We start from the raw sequence: 21,182 nt of genomic DNA on the forward strand, positions 1-21,182 counted from the left end.
TTAAATTTTATTACATAACCTAGTTAGGTTAAAAGGTTGTGAAGGACAGTGACTTTGCATTTTAAATGTGTTGTATACTGTTTTAGTTTTAACATTTAACTCTCAATAATATTGAGTTCTATAAGAAGTCTGGTCAAGTAATCAAAATGCTAACTGTGGGATATCAGAGATATACTGTCACTCAGATATAAGGATTCAAAATTGAACATGGGGAGTACAATGCATACAGACAACAGGTGGTGGTGGTGGTGGGTTATGCTCTTAGTTAAGAAGCACAAAATATACTGCAGTATATCCAGCAGATATGGGTGGCCAGTGCAATGTTGAGTCATTTAGGTGCAACAAACATTGGGAAAAAATGCAAAGCCTAATGACTGTGATGAGTATAGCAAACCGTACAGATATATATATAGTGGGCCAGTAAATCAAAATGCCTTATAATGGGAGAATAACTTTCCAGATACAGACAGACTGGTCACTCACACAGTAGCAAGCCTTGTGATTTATTAGATGATTGTTATCTATACCACGTTATAGAGGCAACAAGAGAAAGCAATACTCTTGATCTGATTGTTAACAGTGACCCTTCATTCATTAAGAATCTGCAGATAAAATAACCAGTAGGTGGGAATGATCACAGTGGAATATTTAGGGGTGTAACTATTGTCAAAGGCAAGGGAGAGGACTTTTGCTTTTGTAAATATGATTGCAGTAGTCTAATACAGTTTTTAAATTCTATACAGTGGTACTAAACGATGAAGTTACCAACAGAAAATTCTAAATGAAGCATTCAAGGATGTAATTGTAGAAGCTACTGGGCTTTTTATACCAATTAAGAGATACTGTTCAAAGCCTTGACCTAATAGATGTCAGATGAACTAATGAGACTCATGGCAGAGATTAAAAAACACGCATGGAATGCATACAAATTATTAGGTGATGCAGATGCCTACAGTATATATAATCTAGTCCGCAATCATATCACAAAGGAGGCTAGGCAAGCTAAGGTACATGCGAGAAGCCTATGGAAAAAAATTCAAAGAAAAGCTGCAAAGATGTCTTTATTTATCTAAAGATTAAATAAAGGGAAAGGATCACATTATTCCACTAAATATGAATGGTTTAACAATCCTGCTCAGATTGCTGATAAACTGAATAGGTATTTTGCATCTAACATGAGTATTTTTAGGGATGGGAATTCCAGAAATATGTCAAACTATAACAGGGAGCAGAATGATTATGTAATAACTGAGGGAAAAGTGAATGAGAAATTGTTGATAAAAAAGGCTACTGTGCTGGATAGGATTTATCCAATTATAATAAAAGAGGTAATAAAACAGTTAAGCAAACATTTAGAATGTTCTTGTTTATACTCCGTCATGACCATCACGTCAGAGGAGTTTACAATAAATCAATCAATACAAATGTTAATCATATTTAGCAGTCATGAGCTTGAATCCCCGGTCCACTCAAAGAGTGTGTGCTATTGCACTCTCACTCTTGACCACTTGGCTAAGTCAAGCCTAATTATGAGAGCACGCTGGATTCAGGGGAGTTCCCTATGGACTGGAGATGTATCCCCAATTCACAAAGGGGATGATGAAAGGGTGACATGAGTAATTACAGAACTGTTAGTTTGACTTCTATTCCCAGGGAAAATAATGGAATCACACATTAAAGAAATAATGCAGGACCATCTAGAAAGAATACAGTTATAGGTCACAGCATGAATTTGTTATTGGGTGATCTTGTCTGACCAATATGATTGAGTAATGACACAGTAACAAAAGAAATGGATGCAAAAATTAATTTTGACATCATATACTTAGATTTCAGAAAAGCTTTTGATACTGTTACATAAAACACTACGCTGGATAAAGAAATGGTTGACCAAATATGACAGCGATTGTCAATGATCACTAATCTTCTTGGATTAATGTTATTTGCAATGCAACCCAGCATTCACTGATGGTCCCATGATTTTTATATTTATTAATGATACTGATGAAGCACATTGGCATAATGTCTAAGTTTGCAGATGGAATGAAGGTTGGCAGGCTGGTTAATCACAGCAATCAGGGTATGCTATTGCAAGATCTAGACAAATTAGGCAGTGAGCTTGTAAGTGGCAATTGAACTTTAAGGTACTATACATGGGGAGCAGTACTTCCAGATTAATGTACCAACTGTGTAGTAGCATGCTCAGAGTAGAGCAGAATGCAAAAGACTTGGGGGGGGGGTAATTGCATAGTCAGATATGAAGTTTTCTGAGCAGTGCAGACAGGTTGCTAGGACAGCTCAGTGTTCTGCCAATGATATACAGAAATTTTACTAGCAGGGATAAGGAGATGATTATCACATTGTATAAGACAACGGTTAAAATACATCTTGAATACTGCATACACACCTGGAGGCCTCATTTTAGGAAGGATATGGATTTGTTGGAATGGGTGCAGGCAGACCAATGAGAGGAACAACAGGGTCCTCTTACCAGAAAAGGTTTCAATTCTGCAAATTGCAGTGTTGGAGACTAGGGACCTGCAAGGAGATCTGATCAAGGTGCTTAAGGCTTTTAATGGATTGAATAAGCTCAATGCCAATGAAATCCTTCCTCTTGCTCAGATCACACATGAGAGGGTATAAATTCAAGTCAAGGAAGGATAGGTGCAGGGTAGATGTGCAGAAAGTTTCCTTCAGTAAGTGGATGGTTGACTGTTGGAACAAGCTCCCATGTGGTTTTCTATATGTAGACAGGCTGCCCGGACAGCTGACTAGTTTGAATAAATTCACTGAAGAATTTGACGAACTGTTAGAGGGGAGGGACAGTTGATGGCTTTTTTTGCTGATGTTATACAAGCTTGCTTTCTTGCATTCTTTGCTACTATTAACACTAATATCCATTAAACTGGATTTATAATGAAGTGCAGTGGTGTTTTTACAATGCATCAACATTTTATGCCATATTGCACTAGTATTTATGCATATAGGAGTGTGCATGCACGTGCGTGTTCGTGGGCTGGTTTGAATGTGCATGCTCAAAGCCTAGAATAACTCATAGGGAAACCTAGTCCCTCCACTCAAGACTGACTAACTATTGCCCAATCAAGGAGGCTATTAAGAATTCTTAGTGTCCAAAAGAATTCAAATCCACCCTCTGCACAAGTGACATGGTACTCATGCAGAGGGTGGATGGTACAATACTCAGGGAGGTCATGCAATGCAGTGTTCATTCCATTGATTTTACCCCTGTGTTCAGCATGTCATTTTTGAAATGATCATTGCATTATTTCAAAACTTACTTAAAGAACTGGATGTTACTGTTTTCCATTTAAAATTCTGTAGCATATTATATAAGGTGTATACAAAGTCAATGAAAAATGAATTCCAGTATTTTGAAATTTAATCTCATAAAAGACATACAATGATGGGAATCTGTTGTAAAATGTTGAAAAACAAAATCATATTTTGGTTTCTCCTTTGTGCACGCATATTTTCTCTACCTCTAACAATATTAACTCAATAAAATTAGAAGGCAGTTGTAAACTGTGTAAGACAGAAACAAACTTTTAAAATTACCAATTCTGTCAAAAAGATATTTGGACTAAAGCAAGTTGGCAATAAGCAGCTTTACTGTAAACAATGTTCACTGCCAATTAATATTTCAAAAACATACATCCTAAAGAAGCAAGATAACTACTTTACATTTATCTTTTTTTTTTTTTACATTCTCTGTGATACCTCCTTTCACTTGTAATCATCAACTGAGAACTAAAAAGTCCATTTCTCATGCACATACAGGCATTAGATGCTAATATATTTAGTGAATGAACACCAAATAAAGCATATTTTTTTCCAGTCTCCATATTATTCTCCATTATTATTCTCCTTTTCAGTGGAATTTTTAATGGTCCCTTAAAATACAAATAGAAATGTACATAAACTCATCATCTCCATAAAAAAAGAAATGGGATATATCAGAAACTCTACATGTGCATAAACTTCTTAATTCCCAAATTATTAAATAAGCTAAATCAAAATGAGTTTTAAGAACAAAATTAAAGGATATAGATCTCTCAATTTAAAAAGATAATTAAATCATTACTACATTGTAATTTTTTTCAATATTGATAAAATTTAATACACGGATATATTGGCTTATGACGAAATGAAAACAACACTAATATAAAACCATTAAACACTAACGTAAGAAAAATCAATTTAATATATCCAAGTTTTAATGGTTCAGTATCATACAGAAATATTGTTAAATTCCATTTAAATAAGTTGCATAAAACAATTACAAAATCCTTGGAAATTCATAATATTCTAATTATGGAAAAAACCAATAGTTGTTATTTGCATTCTTTTACTGACATCCTCTATACACTGCTTATATAGATTTTAAAAGAATTAGAAAATAAACATAAGACAATATATATATATAAGATAGGGAGTGTATTACTGTTAGCTAGATATCTACTTATACAATGTACAACTGCTACTTTGTATTTATACCATGAATTATGCTTTTATTACATGTATTAAGACAAGAAATTTTGGAAGATATACAAATAACACTTAAAAAAAAAATCTATGTCAACTAAAGAGTAATTTTTCCTCAAATGTGAACACAATTTACAAAGCTTACATAGCTTTCCTTGAAAACATAAAGGAAAAATAATAAATCTTCTGCCAAGTATCCAAAGACATGACAGACAACACCCACACACAGTGAATGTGAAGTTTCTGACGGGGGAAACCTGATGTCATTTCTTCTTGGGCTTATCACAGACAGTAAGCCCTTTTTCCTTTCCTCGAAGCTTCATCCCTGAAATTTTAAAATCATCTTTAAAGTGCATATTTAATTATTTTAATAATCAGTTAGCCAGAATTCACTTCAGCATTATAAAGTTGCACTGGATTTATTAAAATTAAATACAATACATTAATAAAACTAAAAAAAGTTGTTTTTGATCAAATTAAGACAAACTTTAATGATATCAGTTAAAATAAAAACAAACTTTTTAATTATTTCTTCATTTTTGTTGATGTCTTAATTTCAAATTCTCCTTAATAGTTAATCACGGAGAATTAGAAAAAAAAAATACATATATACAGTCGATTCCGGTTAATTGGGACACATCGGGACTAGTGCATTTTGGCCCGATTAAGCGGATACCCCAATTATCCGAAGTTCCATGTAAAAAAAGTAAAAAATACAATGGACCCCAGCTTTACAATTGGTTCACTGTACAATCAAATCACGTTACGATAAAGTACCGTTCACTGTACGATGTGTAATAAGCACCGGTCATTGTGATCACGTTTGTGAATTGGATTTTAATTCTATTAAACAGCGATTCTAATTAGAGAAAATAGGAGGAATATTATACACAGCTATAAAAGTAAAGATATATTAAGCACAAATTTACCCTTTGTTACCTTACCAATTAAAAAATTAAATTATATGTGAAAATCGGAAGAATATATGTGATAATCGGAATAATTAATACGTACTGTAATATGTACACACTAACTAGTTGACATTTCTGTTCACTGACATTTGTGGGGGGATTAAAATTTAAAACAGTAAAATGATAAGGAATCAATGACAAAGAACACGGCATACACAAATTGCAAGTAACACGATACGCACAAGTGAGAACGGAGTAACAATTTTATGAAGCTTTAAAAATAGGAATGAAGAGAAGATTCTGAAATTTAATTTTTTTATATCATTGAAGATTCCATGGAAGTGTAAACACATTTCACCACAATAACCCACAGAATTCCAGCTGTCGGTATTCTCCCAGACTCAATAAGATCGAGTTTACTATTCGTTTATGATAGATTGCACTAAGAGAAAAGCCCAATAAACAGGTGACTGCTAATTGCTTTTATTGTTTTATGGTTGTGACCTCCACAAATCTGACCGAACCACGTTGTACGGTCGGAGAAAATCGTAGGGTAATCTCCAGTGCTGCGGTCTCCTGCCCCAATTAAACGGCATGTTGTCCCAATTAAGCAAAAAAAACCCTGGCTATTTTCTCGATTGGATTGGGTTCTGTTTTTTAAGATTTGCCTCAAATAAACGGCTGCCCCAATTAACCGGAATCCACTGTATATATATATATTTTAGCATCGGCATTAGTAGAGGCATATGATGCAAGAAAGCGAGCTTAGGCAGCATCACCAAAAAAAAAAAAAAAACTTCCACTTCAACCCTCCGTTCGTTCGAAATACCTCTCCAGCTGAGCCTTAAATTTATTTAGGCTATCAACTTCCACAACAAGGGATGGAAGTCTGTTCCACCAACCAACTACTCGCTGGCTAAAGGCAAATTTCTGCACATCTATCCTACATCTGTCTTTCTTTAATTTGAATTTATGCCCTCTCAGGTGATTATTCTGAGCAAGAGGCAGGATCCCACCAGCATTGAGCATGCTCAAACCATTCAAGGCTTTATACACCTCTATCAGATCACCTCACCGGTGCCTAGTCTCCAGACACTGTAATTTGCAAAACTTAAGCCTTTCTTCATAAAAGCAACCCTTTGATCCATTCAATAATCTTGTTGCCCTTCTCTGTACTCATTCCAGAAGCTCTACATCCTTCTTGAAATGAGACTTCCAGACCTGTGAGTTTAACAGTACTCAAGGTGTGGCCTGACCATTGCCTTATACAAGGGAATAATCACCTCCTTATTGCTGCTAGAAAAATTCCTGTATATCATTGATAAGACCATGAGCTACTCTTGCAGCCCATCTGCAATGCTCAGAGAACTTCATATCTGCCTGCACAATTACCCCCAGGTCCTTTTCATTCTCTACCACTGTCAGTGTAGTAACAGAAGAGTTGATACGTTGCTCTGGGGTTGCTGTTTCCCATATGTAGTACTTTACATTTGTCAATATTTGTTACATTTGTTAAACTTCATTTGCCATCTCTCAGCCCATCTGCTCAACCTTTTCAGATCCTGTTGCAGGAGCATAGCATCAGTAGTGTCTGTAACAACCCTGCCAACCTTTGTATAGTCTGCAAACTTGGACATTAAGCTTGATATACCATCATCAATATTTATAAATACAGAAAACAATAATGGACCCGACACTGAACCCCGAGGGACTCCACTAATAACATTAGTCCACAATGAGCAGTGTCCATTGATTACCACTCTGTCTTCTCTCCTTCAACCACCCCTTTATCCATAGCAGCAATTTGCCTCCAATGCCACACTGCTCCAATTTGTGCAGCAGAATCAAAAGCCTTTCTAAGATCCAAGTGTATAATATCAAAGTTATTCCCTGCATCCAGTTCTTTTGTGACTGCATCATAGTATCCAATCAAATTTGTCAGGCAAGACTTCCCCTTAACAAAACCATGCTGTGTCTGAGCTATAACTGAAGTCTTGTCTAGATGATCCTGCAGTGCTTCCATTAATTTTCTTGGAACAGAAGTTAAACTCACAGGTCTATAATTACTTGTGTCAGCCTTTGATCCTCCTTTGTGAATTGGGGTCACATTTGCACATCTCCAGTCTACGGGTACTTCCCCTGAGTCCAGGGAAGCTCTCATATTGGTTACAGACTAGCTTATATCTATCATAGGCTTCTGTGTCACGTGTTAATTTATATGTATCCCATGCATTTTTCTTCTCTGCCATATGTCTCATCAGTTCACCTGACATCCATTTAGGCCTAAACCTTGAACAATATTTCTTAGTTGGTATGTAAAGCCTAGTAGCTTCCAAGATATGTTCTTTGAATGCTTTCCATGTTGAATTTGCTGTTGGTAACATCATTAGTTGGTCCCACTGTATTGGATTTAAATACTGTCTCAGACCATCGTAGTCGCCTTTATGAAAGCAATAACCCTTCCCTTTACCCTTTATGGTAGTTACCTCTTTGAATAAATCCCACTTCAGCACACTGTGATCACTGCCACCTAGTGGTTCCTCTATCTGCAGATTCTTAATGCACGAAAAATCACTACTGATAATCAAATCAAGAGTATTACTCCCTCTAGTTGCCTCCCGAACATGCTGATGTAGAAAACAATCATCCAATAAATCCACAAAAGCCTTGCTAGTGTGTGAGTGACCAACCCACAAATTCCAGTCAATATCTGGGAAATTAAAATCCTCCATTATAAGACTCTGATTTACTGGCCCACTCTATTTCCCTGTACAGTTTCTTATTATACTCATCAGAGTCATTAGGCCAAAGCACACTCCTACTCTCAATTTTGATCTCCCAATGCTTATGTCATACCAAACTGACTCGACACTGCCCTGTCCATCGATGTTGTCTGGCTTCACTTCCTTGGACTTTGTGTTTCTTAACTAATAGCATAACCCCCTCCTCCCTTCCTATCGTTTCTGTAGATGTTGTACTCCCCAAATTCCAGTTCTGCATTCCTTATATCTGTGTGACACCACATCTCTGATATCCCAACAATACCCACCTTTGATGCTTTGAGCAATACGTCAAATTCATCAAATTTATTTACCAAACTCCTAGCATTGCTGTACACGCAAGTATACATGCACCTGTTCTTTTTTCTTAGCTACCCTAACACAACCCATGTGTTTACTTGTACCGCAATGACTGCCAATAGTCTCTGAAATATCTTGCATCTTGTTTTCCAGGCTTCTGCTCATTCCAATAGAAGCAGTGCAAGAATCACTTTCACCTCTGCCAGTGGCTACTGTTAATCTATTAGTCCTTGTATCCCCCCAAGCTAGCAGTTTTCCGACCCACCTAACACTGCCTCGTAGCATCAGCAAATATTCTTGCACCCTTTCTCTTTAAGTGTATCCCATCCCTGTAGAAGCAGCTCCTTCTGTTAACAAGTACAGACCAGGCTGAAAAAAATTCTACCCCTTGGGCCTTGCACAATCCTTCCAGGGCTGAATTGATCGACAAGGCTCTCATCATATACTCCCTCCTATTGTGTCTGGGCAGAATTGCAGACACTTTCAAATTCAACGCTAATTCACAGCTTTTTTTCAAAAGTGACCTGTACAACTATATCACCTTTTGTGCCCTTAAAAGATGATATCTGCTCTACAATATCATCAACCTTTCCCCCTGGCAGAGACACCCTGGTCCTGTTCCACCTATCCTTTTTACAAAGCATGTTCTCTGTTTCCCCGACAATAGAGTCACCAACAACTACTAGTTCCTGTGGGACCAGCGCATTCTGCCTTGGGGGTTACCGCTGTGATGCGTGATGACCAAGTGCAAGTTTTGAGGTTGATGCGGGCGGCTGAGAGCCTGATGGGCCCCTCACTTTAGATCCTTCGACGGCATCCACCCTGTCCTTCAAGCTCTCATATAGGCCCATAACAACGCTGAGTTGTCGCCTGATTTCGTTACACTCCTTACATCGCACACACACACAAAGAGATCCCCCACGGCAATATCATGTCCCATACCCGATTGTCCCACAAACATCATGCAAGCAGTGCATTTTAAAAGGCTGCGATTCAGAAAGCAACTGCCTCCCTCAGTTCTCCTCTGAGCCACAGCACTCCCATTAGCTTGAGCCTTTTGCTTTGCTGCTCTGGTCTGAGTCATGATTTCGATTTAATTTCAATAAAATTTCAATCTCAGTACAAAATTATAACCCTAAACTTGTATCCCAACACAGTTATAACGTTATATATATATATATTTCAGTATCAAATATTATCTATGAGTTCCGTTTATATAACTTCCGTATCAAGTTATGTATTAATTAATTACGTTAGTAATCTAAGTCGTTATATGTATTTAGTTAAAAGTATAACTTAAATGACAACGAAGTTTAACAAAATTAAGATTTTGCTGATTAATTGACAATATTATATTATATACTATACTAACGCTATCTAGTTCGGGATATAATGTTTTATCGTATAACAATGCGCAAGTTACGAATGGTAAATCGACGGACACTTAAAGTATTAATTAACTTACAAATCTCGCTGTCTCAATTCAGTATAAACTAACGATCCTGACTAGGTCTATAAGCTACTTACAGAAAATAATTTGATGTATCAATTGGTCAATAAAGCGGCTAAATATGGCTAAAAAACTTATTCTGCGGAGCTGCAACTTTAACACATGGATATGATACTTTTACCAATACTTTTATGCAATTACAAGGCCGAGTAAGTGTCTCGTCAGTGGCAAAACATTATAAATTCAATAATCAACGGTACGATCAATCAAGAAATCAGAAGAAAAAAATCTGCCGTAGTGTCTGTGAAAACGTGCTAATTGTTTCAAAAATTTGCTCTGTAATTCGTGATGTTAAATTAGAAAAAAATGGAAATGGCTTTAAATCTGTGGATAGAAGACCGAACTCAAAATAAAATTCCCTCGAGTTCACTCGTCATTCGTGAAAAGGCAAAACACCTTTATCAACACTTTAGCGAAACTGGTGATAGCACTGGCGGGATAAGTTTTTTAGTTATAGCAAAGGCACTGGTTTGAAAGATTTGTTCGAAATTTCTAATAAATATTACATTTAATATTAAATTGTTTATTTTCATTTCGATGCCGTATGCTTGCATTTCACTATGTACTTGTCTCTTACATAGTCATATTACGAAAGTACCTATAATACATACATAGACAAAATTTTAGACTAGTTTTTCTTATATATTTCATACTTTGGAACAGAACCCCTTTATTACTATAGGAGCCATAACTCAGTATTTGTGGCATTTCTCAGGAATGTAACCCTGAGAAACTGGGTTTACTGTATGTATGTGTACACACACACACACACACACACACACACACACACACACACACACACACACACACACACACACACACACACACACACACACACACACACACACACACACACACACACACACACACAAATGTATTTAATCAGTGTATTGGGTAGGGGTGCTGACCTGTCAAGTGTAATTACAATGGAATAAACTGAGAATGCTTGCAAAGTAAAAGCAGATTACCTGAAATTAAATAAGATTAACATAAAAATAATAAAATAATAAAAATGGTACTTAATGCTGTAGGTCCTAAGATTTTAACTACATCCTCATAGGGTCAGCAGTCAAAACTGAAGGAACCACAGCAATAAGCAAGGTCTCTGTTTCTGTTATGATGTATACATACAAAACGCACACGTCACACCTGACCCGACAGAAACCAAAAAGGAAGGAATAAAAAGAAGAATAATTCAAAAATAAATAAATAAAAGTAAAATGCAGAATTATGCTAAAATAATACCAATTAAATCCTGTTAAAGGAAAATTGCCCAGTTTGAAATTTAAACAAAATAAAAGAGAGTAATCTTAAGAGAAAAGAAAAAAAGTCAGGTTTTGACAACTTACTGTAGGATCAGACAGGAGTTGGTGAGATTAGCTAAGTAGCGAATGCACGGCTGTATCAGAGACCAAAGAAGTTAGCAGACAGTTCTCTGTATATTTACATCAGTTGAAGTAACCCTGAGTGTGTGTGTGTGTCGGGGGGGGGGGGGGTGACCTGTCCAGAGTGAACTGCAATTAAACAAATTATTTGTTTTATGTGTGTGTGTGTGTGTTGGGGGGGAGAAAGGTGTGAATTGGCCAAAGTGATCTGTGGACCGCAATTAAACAATTTGTTTAATTGCTTACTTCCCCATCACACGGACATGGTTCACTTTGGCCACACCTCCCCCCCACACACAGGGTTACTTCAACTGATATAAATACACAGAGAACTATCTGCTAACTTCTTTGGTCTCTGATACAGAGTGCATTCGCTACTCAGCTAATTTCACCAACTCCTGTCTGATCATACAGTAAGTTGTCAAACCTGACCTTATTCTTTCATCTTAAGATTACTCTTTCTTTTCCTTTGTTTAAATTTCAAACTGGGTAATTTTCCTTTAACAGGATTTAATCAGTATTATTTTAGCATAATTCTGCATTTTACTTTTATTATTTATTTATTTTTGAATTATATTCTTTTTATTCCTTTCTTTTTGGTCTCTGTCGGGTAGCTATGATGTATGCATTTCGTATGGATACATCATAACAGAAACATAGACCTTGCTTATTGCTGTGGTTCCTTCGGTTTTGATTGCCACCCTTAAGAAGACGTAGTTAAAATCTCAGGACCTACAGCATTAAGTACCACTTTTATTACTTGATTATTTTTATGTTAATCTTACTTAATTTCAAGTAACCTGCTTTTACTTTGCAGGCATTCTCAATTTATATCATTGTAATTACACTTGACAGGTCAGCACCCCTACCCATTACACTGATCAAATATATTTGTCTATACAGTAAACCCCTGCTACGTTCCTGAGAAATGCCGCGAATACTGAAAACTGAGTCATGGCTTCCATAATAATAAAGGGGTTCCGTTCCAAAGTATGAAATATATAAGAAAAACTGGTCTAAAATTTCGTCTAGGTATGTATTATATGTACAAAGTTTCAAAGTGTATTTGTAAGTTATTAGCGGCTTCCGGGGTTTCCCCTATATCCGCCGTTTGTTAGGCTTTTTCGCCAAGTTGCATTGTTTTCTGAGGCACATATGTGCCTGTATCAGAGTACTGTGATGTCTGAGACAAGGACACTGAGAATGTAGGTCAGTGACATGCCCCTTGATTTTAGTTTTGTTGTTTTCATTGTCACATTTATCACTTTTTGGTCATGCTATACTACTGTGATCTCAGATGTTTACTCACCATTCCCTATACACACTAGATGTTCCTTAGGCTTAGGCAATGTCAGATTTGACTGGTCCTGGTGAGCCTGGCACTGGTGATTTATGGTACTTTCAAAAGTTATGACCATTGCTATGGTTTCCTGAGATGTCAGGACTGTAGTCACCATGCATTGTTTTCTATGGCACATATGTGCCTGTATCAGAGTACTGTGATGTCTGAGACAAGGACACTGAAAATGTGGGTCAGTAACCTGCCCCTTGATATTAAGTTTGTTCTTTGCATTGGCACAGTTATCACTTTCGTGCATGCAATACCGCTGAGTTCTAGGATGATTATTCACCCCTCCCTATCCTCACTAGGTGTTCCTTAGGCTTAGGCAGTTACAGATTTAACTAATCCTGGTGAGCATGGCCTTGGTGATTTATGGTACCTTCATTGTTTATGACCCATGTTATGGTTCTCCCAAATGGCAGGGCTGTGGGCAACATGCATTATTTTCAATGGCTCATATCTGCTTGTAGCAGAGTACTGTGATGTCTGAGGCATGGACACTGAGGATGTAGGTCAGTGTCATGCCCCTTGATTTCAGTTTTGTTGTATTCAATGTCACAATTATCACTTTTTGTTCATGCAATATTACTGTGATCTAGGATGGTTACTCACCATTACACTCTGGATGTTTCTTAAGCTTAGGCAATGACAGATTTAACTGGTCTTGGTGAGCATGGCACTGGTAATTTGTGGTACATACAAAGTTTGTGACCATTGCTGTGGATTCCTGAGTCAGTTGGACACTGGGAATGTAGACCAGTATCATGCCCCTTGATTTTATTCCCCTTCTTCCCCTTCTTTTTCCTTCCCTTCTTCTTTCTTTTAGTTGTTTCATTTTCTTTACTGCTAGTCTGGGTTGCCGAGGATGGTTCTCCGCCTTTTAAATGCACTTGCTGCAAAGGTCACTAGAGCCTGAAAGTTTTCTAGTGATTCCAACATTTTGGGAAAATCCTCAACATGGTATACCCCTGTTATTAGCTGAAGTGGTTGCCTCAGGTCTGTGTAATTTGCACAGTCCAGTAGTATGTGTTGTGCTGTTTCGGTTGACCCACATCTACAGTCAGGAGAGTCAGCTAACCTTAGGGCATGGAGCCTTGAGTTTAGGCTTCCATGTCCCGACAAGAGAAAGGTGCTGTATAAACCTGGTCTCAGCCAGGGTTTGTGTGTTTTGTCTATTTCTTGGGCCAGGGGGAAGAACAAGGTTGTTCTCCCCTCCATTCTCTTTGCCATTGTGCAACAAACATTTCTCTTAGCCTTCTTTGTTCTTCTTTGTCTGTTTCATTTGGGTCTGTTGTGTATTCTGCAAAGGCATGGGGAATTCTTGGGAATATGCTTGTATTATTTCAAATTTTATTGGTAATTTTCCACAAATTATCTGGAGGGCTGGTGTTGAGATGGTTCGACATGCCCTGGAGGAGGCCAGCAGGAAGATTCTTTGTGCCTGGGTTAGGTACTTGTTTACCAGGCTGTGTTTGATGCTGGGTGCCCAGGCACCCGCTCCACAGCATATTATGGGCAGAAAGAGACATTTGTAGTACATTGCCAGTGTGGATGGTTTTATGTTCCATTTTTTCCTTGCTATTCTCAGTAGCTTTCCAGTTAATTGTTGAGTCTTGTTCCTCAGGTATTTTGCATGTTCTGTGAAGTTTAGTCTTTCATCTAGTATGACTCCTAGGTACTTATATTTAGATTCCATGCCAATGCTCTGTTCATTAATTTTAATTTTTGGGGGTCTATTTCTATTGAGTTTTCCTTTGAATAGGACTTGCTTTGTTTTTTCTGCTGATAGTTCCAATTTGTGTGTTGCGCACCAGGAGATAAGATCGTCTAGGGCTTCTTTTGCTCTAGTTTCCAGCGAGTCTTGAGTTACCCTGCAGGAGCAGAACAAGGTCGTCTGCGTAGGCTATTTTGGTTATTTGGGGGAAATCTTTTGCGAGCCACTCATCAAGGACCATGTTCCAGCAAACTGGGCCAAGAACAGATCCCTGTGGGCAGCCGCGGGTCACCGGTCTCGTTACGGAGCATGCTCCGCTTGAGACCACAAGATGCCCGTTTGAAAAGTAGTCTGAGATCAGATGATAGACCGGAATTGAGACCTCTGCCTCTCGAAACCTTGCCAGCACACTTTGCCACCACAGGGTGTCAAAGGCACCTTTAAAGTCTACAAAGAGACCCAGGACATAATTAAATTCCGAGTAAGTGATAGTATTTAGGACCTGTTTGATAGCTTCCACTGCCGATTTCCCAGGGGTGAAACCAAACTGGCAGTTAGAGGAAAGATTTTTATTATAGTATTGTAGGAATCTAGCTACTATTAGTTTTTCTAGGACTTTTCCTATGATAGGAAGTAGGGCAATGGGGCGGTAGGAGGAGGCTAGATGTGAGGGCCTGTCAGGGTGTTTGATTAAGACTTTGAGGTTTGCTGTTTTCCAGGGAGCAGGAAAGACGCTCTCCTCTAGGCATTCATTGAAGAGTGTTTCCAATACTTGGCTGTTTTTCTTCCATAGTCTTTTCATGATAGCCACCTCTATCATATCTAACCCTGGGCATTTTCCGTCACTAAAGGAGAGTATTGCATTATTTATCTCCTCGTGTGTAAAGTTGTCCTCTGTAGCTGTTGCGGTATATACCAGGTGTTGGAGCCTCATGGTTGTCTGTGTGGGGCTCTCAGGGTTTGTTATGTCCTGTTTTATTATCCCATCCAGGATCTTATTTACTGATTGCTCCCATGTCAGTGTCTCATTGTTTGGGGAGTTTGTGATCGAGGAGAATACTTCTCCAGGATGTATTTTTTTCGAATACTAGCCTGTAGACCAGGCCCCATGGGTCTTTCCCCAATGTGACTTCAACCAGCCTCTTCCAGGCTAAGTGTTTTTCTTTATATATTTCGTTACTGTATCTGCGTCTAGTTTCTTTGTATATTTCCTGTAATCTTTCTATTTGGTCCCGTGGTCTGTTTGTTCTTCTTGCTTTCTTCAGATCTTTTCTGGATTTTTTCACTGAATTCCGCAGGGTAGTTAGATCATTTGTCCACCAGGGCACCTGGTTTGCTCTTCTCCGTTTTTTCTTTAGTGTGGCATTACATATTTCTGTGAGGAGGGATGTTATTCTTTCCGCTGTTTGTTCCATAGGCAGCTGTGTTATTATTTCCAGAAAGTTGTTATTGAATTTGTCCGTCACCTGTTCATCAAATTTGTCCCAGTTTATATTTTTTGTTTTATATCTCGGGGTATCCTGTGAGATTCTACAACCACTAGAAGTCAGCATTGTTGTGTAGGTAAATAATATTACTGAGTGGTCACTTATTGACCAGTTTGGGTGTAGTGTCCAGTTTGTTATTGCATTTGCCATTGAGCTGCTGGTGAGGGTGACGTCTATATAAGATTCTCCTGAGGTAGAGGAGAATGTTGGTGGGTGCCCTGGGGTGTTGTGCACTATCAGGTTTTGTGATATTATCAATTCCTCCAATAGTTCCCCTTTTGCATCTAGATTGGGGCTATTCCATAATGGTGAGGATGCATTGGCATCCGCCATTATTATTAATTGTTTCCCTGGAAGGGTATTTAACAGTGTTCCTAAGAAGTTTAAATATGGGGTGATGTCCTGGTTTCTACCTGAGCATCTCATATAGATTGAGGTCACGTATATCTGCCCACAGGGGCCCTCCAGGCAGGCTGTTGCTGCATATTTTGAGCAAAGACAGTTTATTTTTGTGACCGTTATTTTTGGGTTCATTACTGCTAGTGCAGCCCACACTCTTGTAACCGCTGCTCTCCCTACTCCGTCAGTTGATGGTTCCGCTTGAATTATCCGTGCGTTGTTGTTGTTGTTGTTTTGGTTTTTAGGAGCATTAGCAACTAAGGCCATATTGCTCCGGAATATGCGGTGGTCATTCCTTGACCTTTCCGCATCCTCCATATTTGGTGGTGACGGGCTCGAACCCCGGTCTAATCAAGAAGCGTGTGGTACGCACTGCTGCTCCTTCCCACCTGGCTACGGAGACGCCGCCGTGCGTTGTGCGGCAGTCCTTTTACTTTGTCCCTGTAATTGTAGGGCTCCTGTAGGCCAAGAATGTCAATCCGTTTTTCTAGGGCCAATTTTGTGAGATCTGAGGTCACTGAGGCCGAACGTTGGCAGTTCAGCTGGCAAAATGTTAAATTATCACTACTTGTATTATTGTTGGTAAGACTGAACATAATTGGTCTTCTGCTTTGTGATCTCTTGGGCCCTTATGAACTCCGGACATGTGTGATCTCTATAAGAGTGGTTGCAATCTCGTTTCCGTGTTTTACAGTTTGGGCATGCTGCTGGCCCTTCCGGCTTTGGGCAGGAAGCCTGCTGATGCCCAACCTCGCCACAGTGGCCACATGTGTGTTCACTCTGCCTGCAATATTTTGCTGAGTGCCCATATGACAGGCATTTGAAACATCTAGTCGCTACAAGGAAGTCTTTAAGGTAGTGAACTGACCACCCTATATAAATGCGCCCATCATGATTGAACAGGTGCGTACGAATGCGTGGTGAGACTTAAAGTACCAGGTGCTTGTTATTTCTTTGTCTAGCATTCATTTTGAAACGGACTTTTACTTCATTTGTAAAGTCCTCTAGGGGAATATTTGAGCCCTCAGTTTTTTTCATATAGGTCCTCCGTAAATTCGTTATCTGGGAGATCCTTATTTACATTATACACTATTAATGTTGGGTTCAGTTTACGTGGGGAGTCTAATTTGAAATTATATTCCTGAAATTTGTTGCATTGCTTTAATTTGTTTAAATCGTGGAGTGTGACTGTCTCAATGACCACTCCTCTGTCCCTAAGTTTCCTGATTGATTTTATTTTTATGTTTTTGAAGTCTGTCTTGAAGTTGTTGGTTATTGTACTACTAACCTCTTCGCTTGTTTTGAGTTTACTTTGTTCGCTTGGTTTTACCAAAATCACATGTTTGATCTGTGACCCTGATGGGATTAGGTCCAGGTCTGTTTTTCTATCCACTTTGGCCGTTACCACATTGGCGAACGTTGCCACAGGTGTGGATGTGGGCAAAGGTTTACTTGCTTTTGTCGTTCTCAATCTCTCTATTTCCAGGGATGATTCTACAACAAGGTTCTCAACTGTACCCCAGATTTTCACTAATTCCACGACCATGTTGGCCGTGACAGTTTTTCCTTTTTTGAACACTTGTAGGAATTTAGTTTTTAGTTCCATTAAGGATTCCAGGTTGGACTCACATGTAGGATGGTCTAGTCCATTTGTTTCATTTATTATTGTGTCATTTTCCTCTCCCCTTGTGTGGGAGTTAGTCAGTTTATCCTTTAGTTGTTTCGCAATTTCTGCTATTGGGTCTTTCGCCCCTTTCTGTCCTGGTGCCAGGGTCAGGTTTCCTGGCATCTCTATCATGGAGGATGAGGTGTCGCTACTAGTTGAGGTATCCATTTTTCTCTGTTATCAGTGTCTGTGTCTGGTACCCAGTTCAGTCAACTTATTTTGTGGAGTTCGTTTTTCCCCTGTATTTTCGGTTCTATTTGTCTCAGGGCTTTGAAACTTTCTGGGTGAGTAGGCGGCGCCCGGAACAAGCCAGATATCAATTTTTTCCTTGTTTGGCTTATTTGGGGCCGAGATATCAGCTTTTAAAATTTTTCCCGCCAGGGGGCGCTGCAACTTGGGGGAGGCAGAATTTCTTACCCCCTACTTGCGGCCTGAGTTTCAACTCTGTAGTGCCTCTGGGGGGCTGAGTTATAGGTGGCCAAAGTTTTCTTCTTAAATACTGTGATGTTCTTGGCTGCTGTTATGTATTGTCATCTTGTTGCCTCTATTACTTATAGGCTTAGGTGGGGCAACAATTCCGGGTTTCTATTTCTCTCTGTGCGCCTACTTTTAAGTACCCCTTGTACTTGTCCGCTTGTACTTATTTTTTCCTGAGGATGGTGATGTTCATGGATTTTGGCAATGTGGTCTGTCTGGGTATTTGGGAACTGTTTGAAGAGGCCACCGGCCAATTATTAGCTCAATCTGCCCACTGGTTGATTGGATATGAATTTAGTGGTAAAGGATGGTGATGTTCATGTCCGATTTGTATGTGGTGCTTCTGCGTGGTAGGGGTTAGGCTAATAGGGACCTATGCCAAGTACCATCTGTTTTGACCCAGTACTTTGGGAGTTATTCATGTTTTAGTTTTGGGGTGACGATGTTCTTGTCCTTTTTGTCTGTAGTGTTTTTATGTTATCCTGTATGTAGTTATAGCTGTCACGTGCGGAGCGTCGTCCCGTGCTCCCACTAATGCAACCCCCAGATGCCCGTATGTTCACTGCTGATGTCAATCGCTCTTTTCCCGCCGAATCCTTTGTTTGGACATCGGGGAAGAAGGCAATATGTCCACCTGGTTTGTTGTTGTTTTTCTGTGTGGCTCGCGCAGCCAACAGTATTTTGCTTTTCAGGCTTCTATTTACACTATATCTGTTTTGGAGGTGTCCCCAGAGTCACAAACATTATCTCCAATGTTCCAAAATAGACATCGATATAAATATAAGACTGCAACATATTATTTTTTGATGTCAGCAAAATCCTATGTCTTTAACCTATATAGGTTCCCATGTTAAGTCTATGGGCCAAGCAAATATTTCCGTGCGATTTTTAGTTTTACTCTAACAGCTCTTATTTTTGCTGACAGCAATTAAAACACGTACTATATCACTAACCTGTTATTCTTCCATCCATCCGGTATCTTTTAAACCCATTTTGGCACTTATAAACTGTACTTTTAACACTTTTTTAATCACTTTTTCAGGAGCACTGATTTCCACGTCCGTTCACTGCGATGGGCGAGTCCACTGATTAAATCAGCGACCGCGAATAGCAGGGGTTTACTGTATTATATGTACAGTAAACCCCCGCTATTCGCGGTCGCTGATTTAATATTAAATGAAACCTAAAAAATGCGAATTTTAAAGCACCGTGAACGTTTTCCGCCATAAAAAAACATAGGCATGGCTAAAATCATCTTTTCCGGCCAAAACAGCGCTCAGTGGGTGGGGGAGAGGGGTGACAAAATCGTGGGGTTGGATGTTTCTTGCTATCCTTGTTCAGTATGTGTTATGCGCTGGTCATGGAAGGTTTCGTCGTTTGCTTTTACTTTATATACTTACAAAAGTGATAAATCTACCGTTTTGCAGTGTAAAACAGACTTTTTCAAGTGTGTTAATGGAAGAAAGTGACTTTATTGTGGACAAGTTCTTTCTAACCCGTACAAAAATATGGCTACGAATAACAAGGGAAGTGTGAAAAGATCGAAGGTGATCCGTCAGTGGCAAAACATTATAAAATCAATAAGTCAATGGTACGATCAATGAAGAAATCGGAAGAAAAAATCCGCTGTAGTGTCCATGAAAATGTGCTAATTGCTTCAAAAATTTGCTCTGTAACTCGTGATGTTAAATTAGAAAAAATGGAAAAGGCTTTAAAACTGTGGATAGAAGACCGAACTCAAAATAAAATTCCGTTAAGTTCACTCATCATTCATGAAAAGGCAAAACTCAACACTTTAGCGAAAGCGGTGATAGCACTGGGGGGGGGGGGGGGATAAGTTTTTTAGCTAGCAAAGGCGCTGGTTTGAAAGATTTGTTTGAAATTTCTAATAAATATTACATTTAATATTAAACTGTTTCTTATTTTCATTTCGATTCCATATGCTTGCATTTCACTATGCACTGTCTATGTACATAGTCATATTATGAAGGTACATAGAATACATACATAGACAAAGTTTTAGACTAGTTTTTCTTATATATTTCATACTTTTGAACGGAACCCCTTTAGTACTATGGGAGCCATAACTCAGTATTTGCGGAATTTCTCAGGAACGTAACCCTCGCAAATAGCGGGGGTTTACTGTACCTTCATAATATGACTATGTACGTAGACAGTACATAGTGAAATGCAAGCATATGGCATCGAAATGAAAATAAGAAACAATTATTAGTATTAAGGATTAGTATAGCCTGAACAAGGATTAGCATAGCCTGAACAAGGATTAGCATAGCCTGAACATTATACTCATCTGGTGATACAATATCTAAATTGAACTTTCCCTGAAAAATGGATCAGCCACAGTGGTCCTGTTCATTGGACACAAGGTCTCCAGACCTCACTCTGTTAGATTTTTGTTTGTGAGGATGGATGAAAAGTGCAGTATACAAAGTAAAGGTGAATACAAGAGACAAACTGCTTGCTCACATTTTGGATACTGCTGCCCTCAAAGGAATGCCAAAACAACCTCAGAAGAACAATATGTCATTACCACAAGAGTTGCAAAGTGCACTGAGGTTGGCGGTGGGGTTTTCAAACATTTATTACGAACTGTAAAAAATTGTCCATTATTTGCGTTTTTTATCATTCATTTATCATTGTTTAATACCTCTCATAATGTCTTCGTGCACACCAGTTTCAAACATCTG

The 21,182-nt window shown here is 38.7% G+C and overlaps 1 protein-coding gene across 1 annotated transcript in view; it reads right to left on the bottom strand.

Annotated features, from left to right (window-relative positions):
* Positions 1-4,158: 4,158 nt before the first annotated feature.
* Positions 4,159-21,182, bottom strand: part of mbf1 (multiprotein bridging factor 1) — a 68,144-nt gene continuing 51,120 nt past the window's right edge. Inside the window, exon 5 of the mRNA XM_090381881.1 lies at positions 4,159-4,828. Coding sequence (XP_090238007.1) covers positions 4,767-4,828 — 62 coding nt within the window. The 3' untranslated portion in view covers positions 4,159-4,766. The remainder of the gene's footprint in view (positions 4,829-21,182) is intronic.

The sequence above is a fragment of the Mastigoproctus giganteus genome, chromosome 9, assembly GCF_048544385.1.
Source record: "Mastigoproctus giganteus isolate SK-2022 chromosome 9, ASM4854438v1, whole genome shotgun sequence".
Taxonomy (NCBI): domain Eukaryota; kingdom Metazoa; phylum Arthropoda; class Arachnida; order Uropygi; family Thelyphonidae; genus Mastigoproctus; species Mastigoproctus giganteus.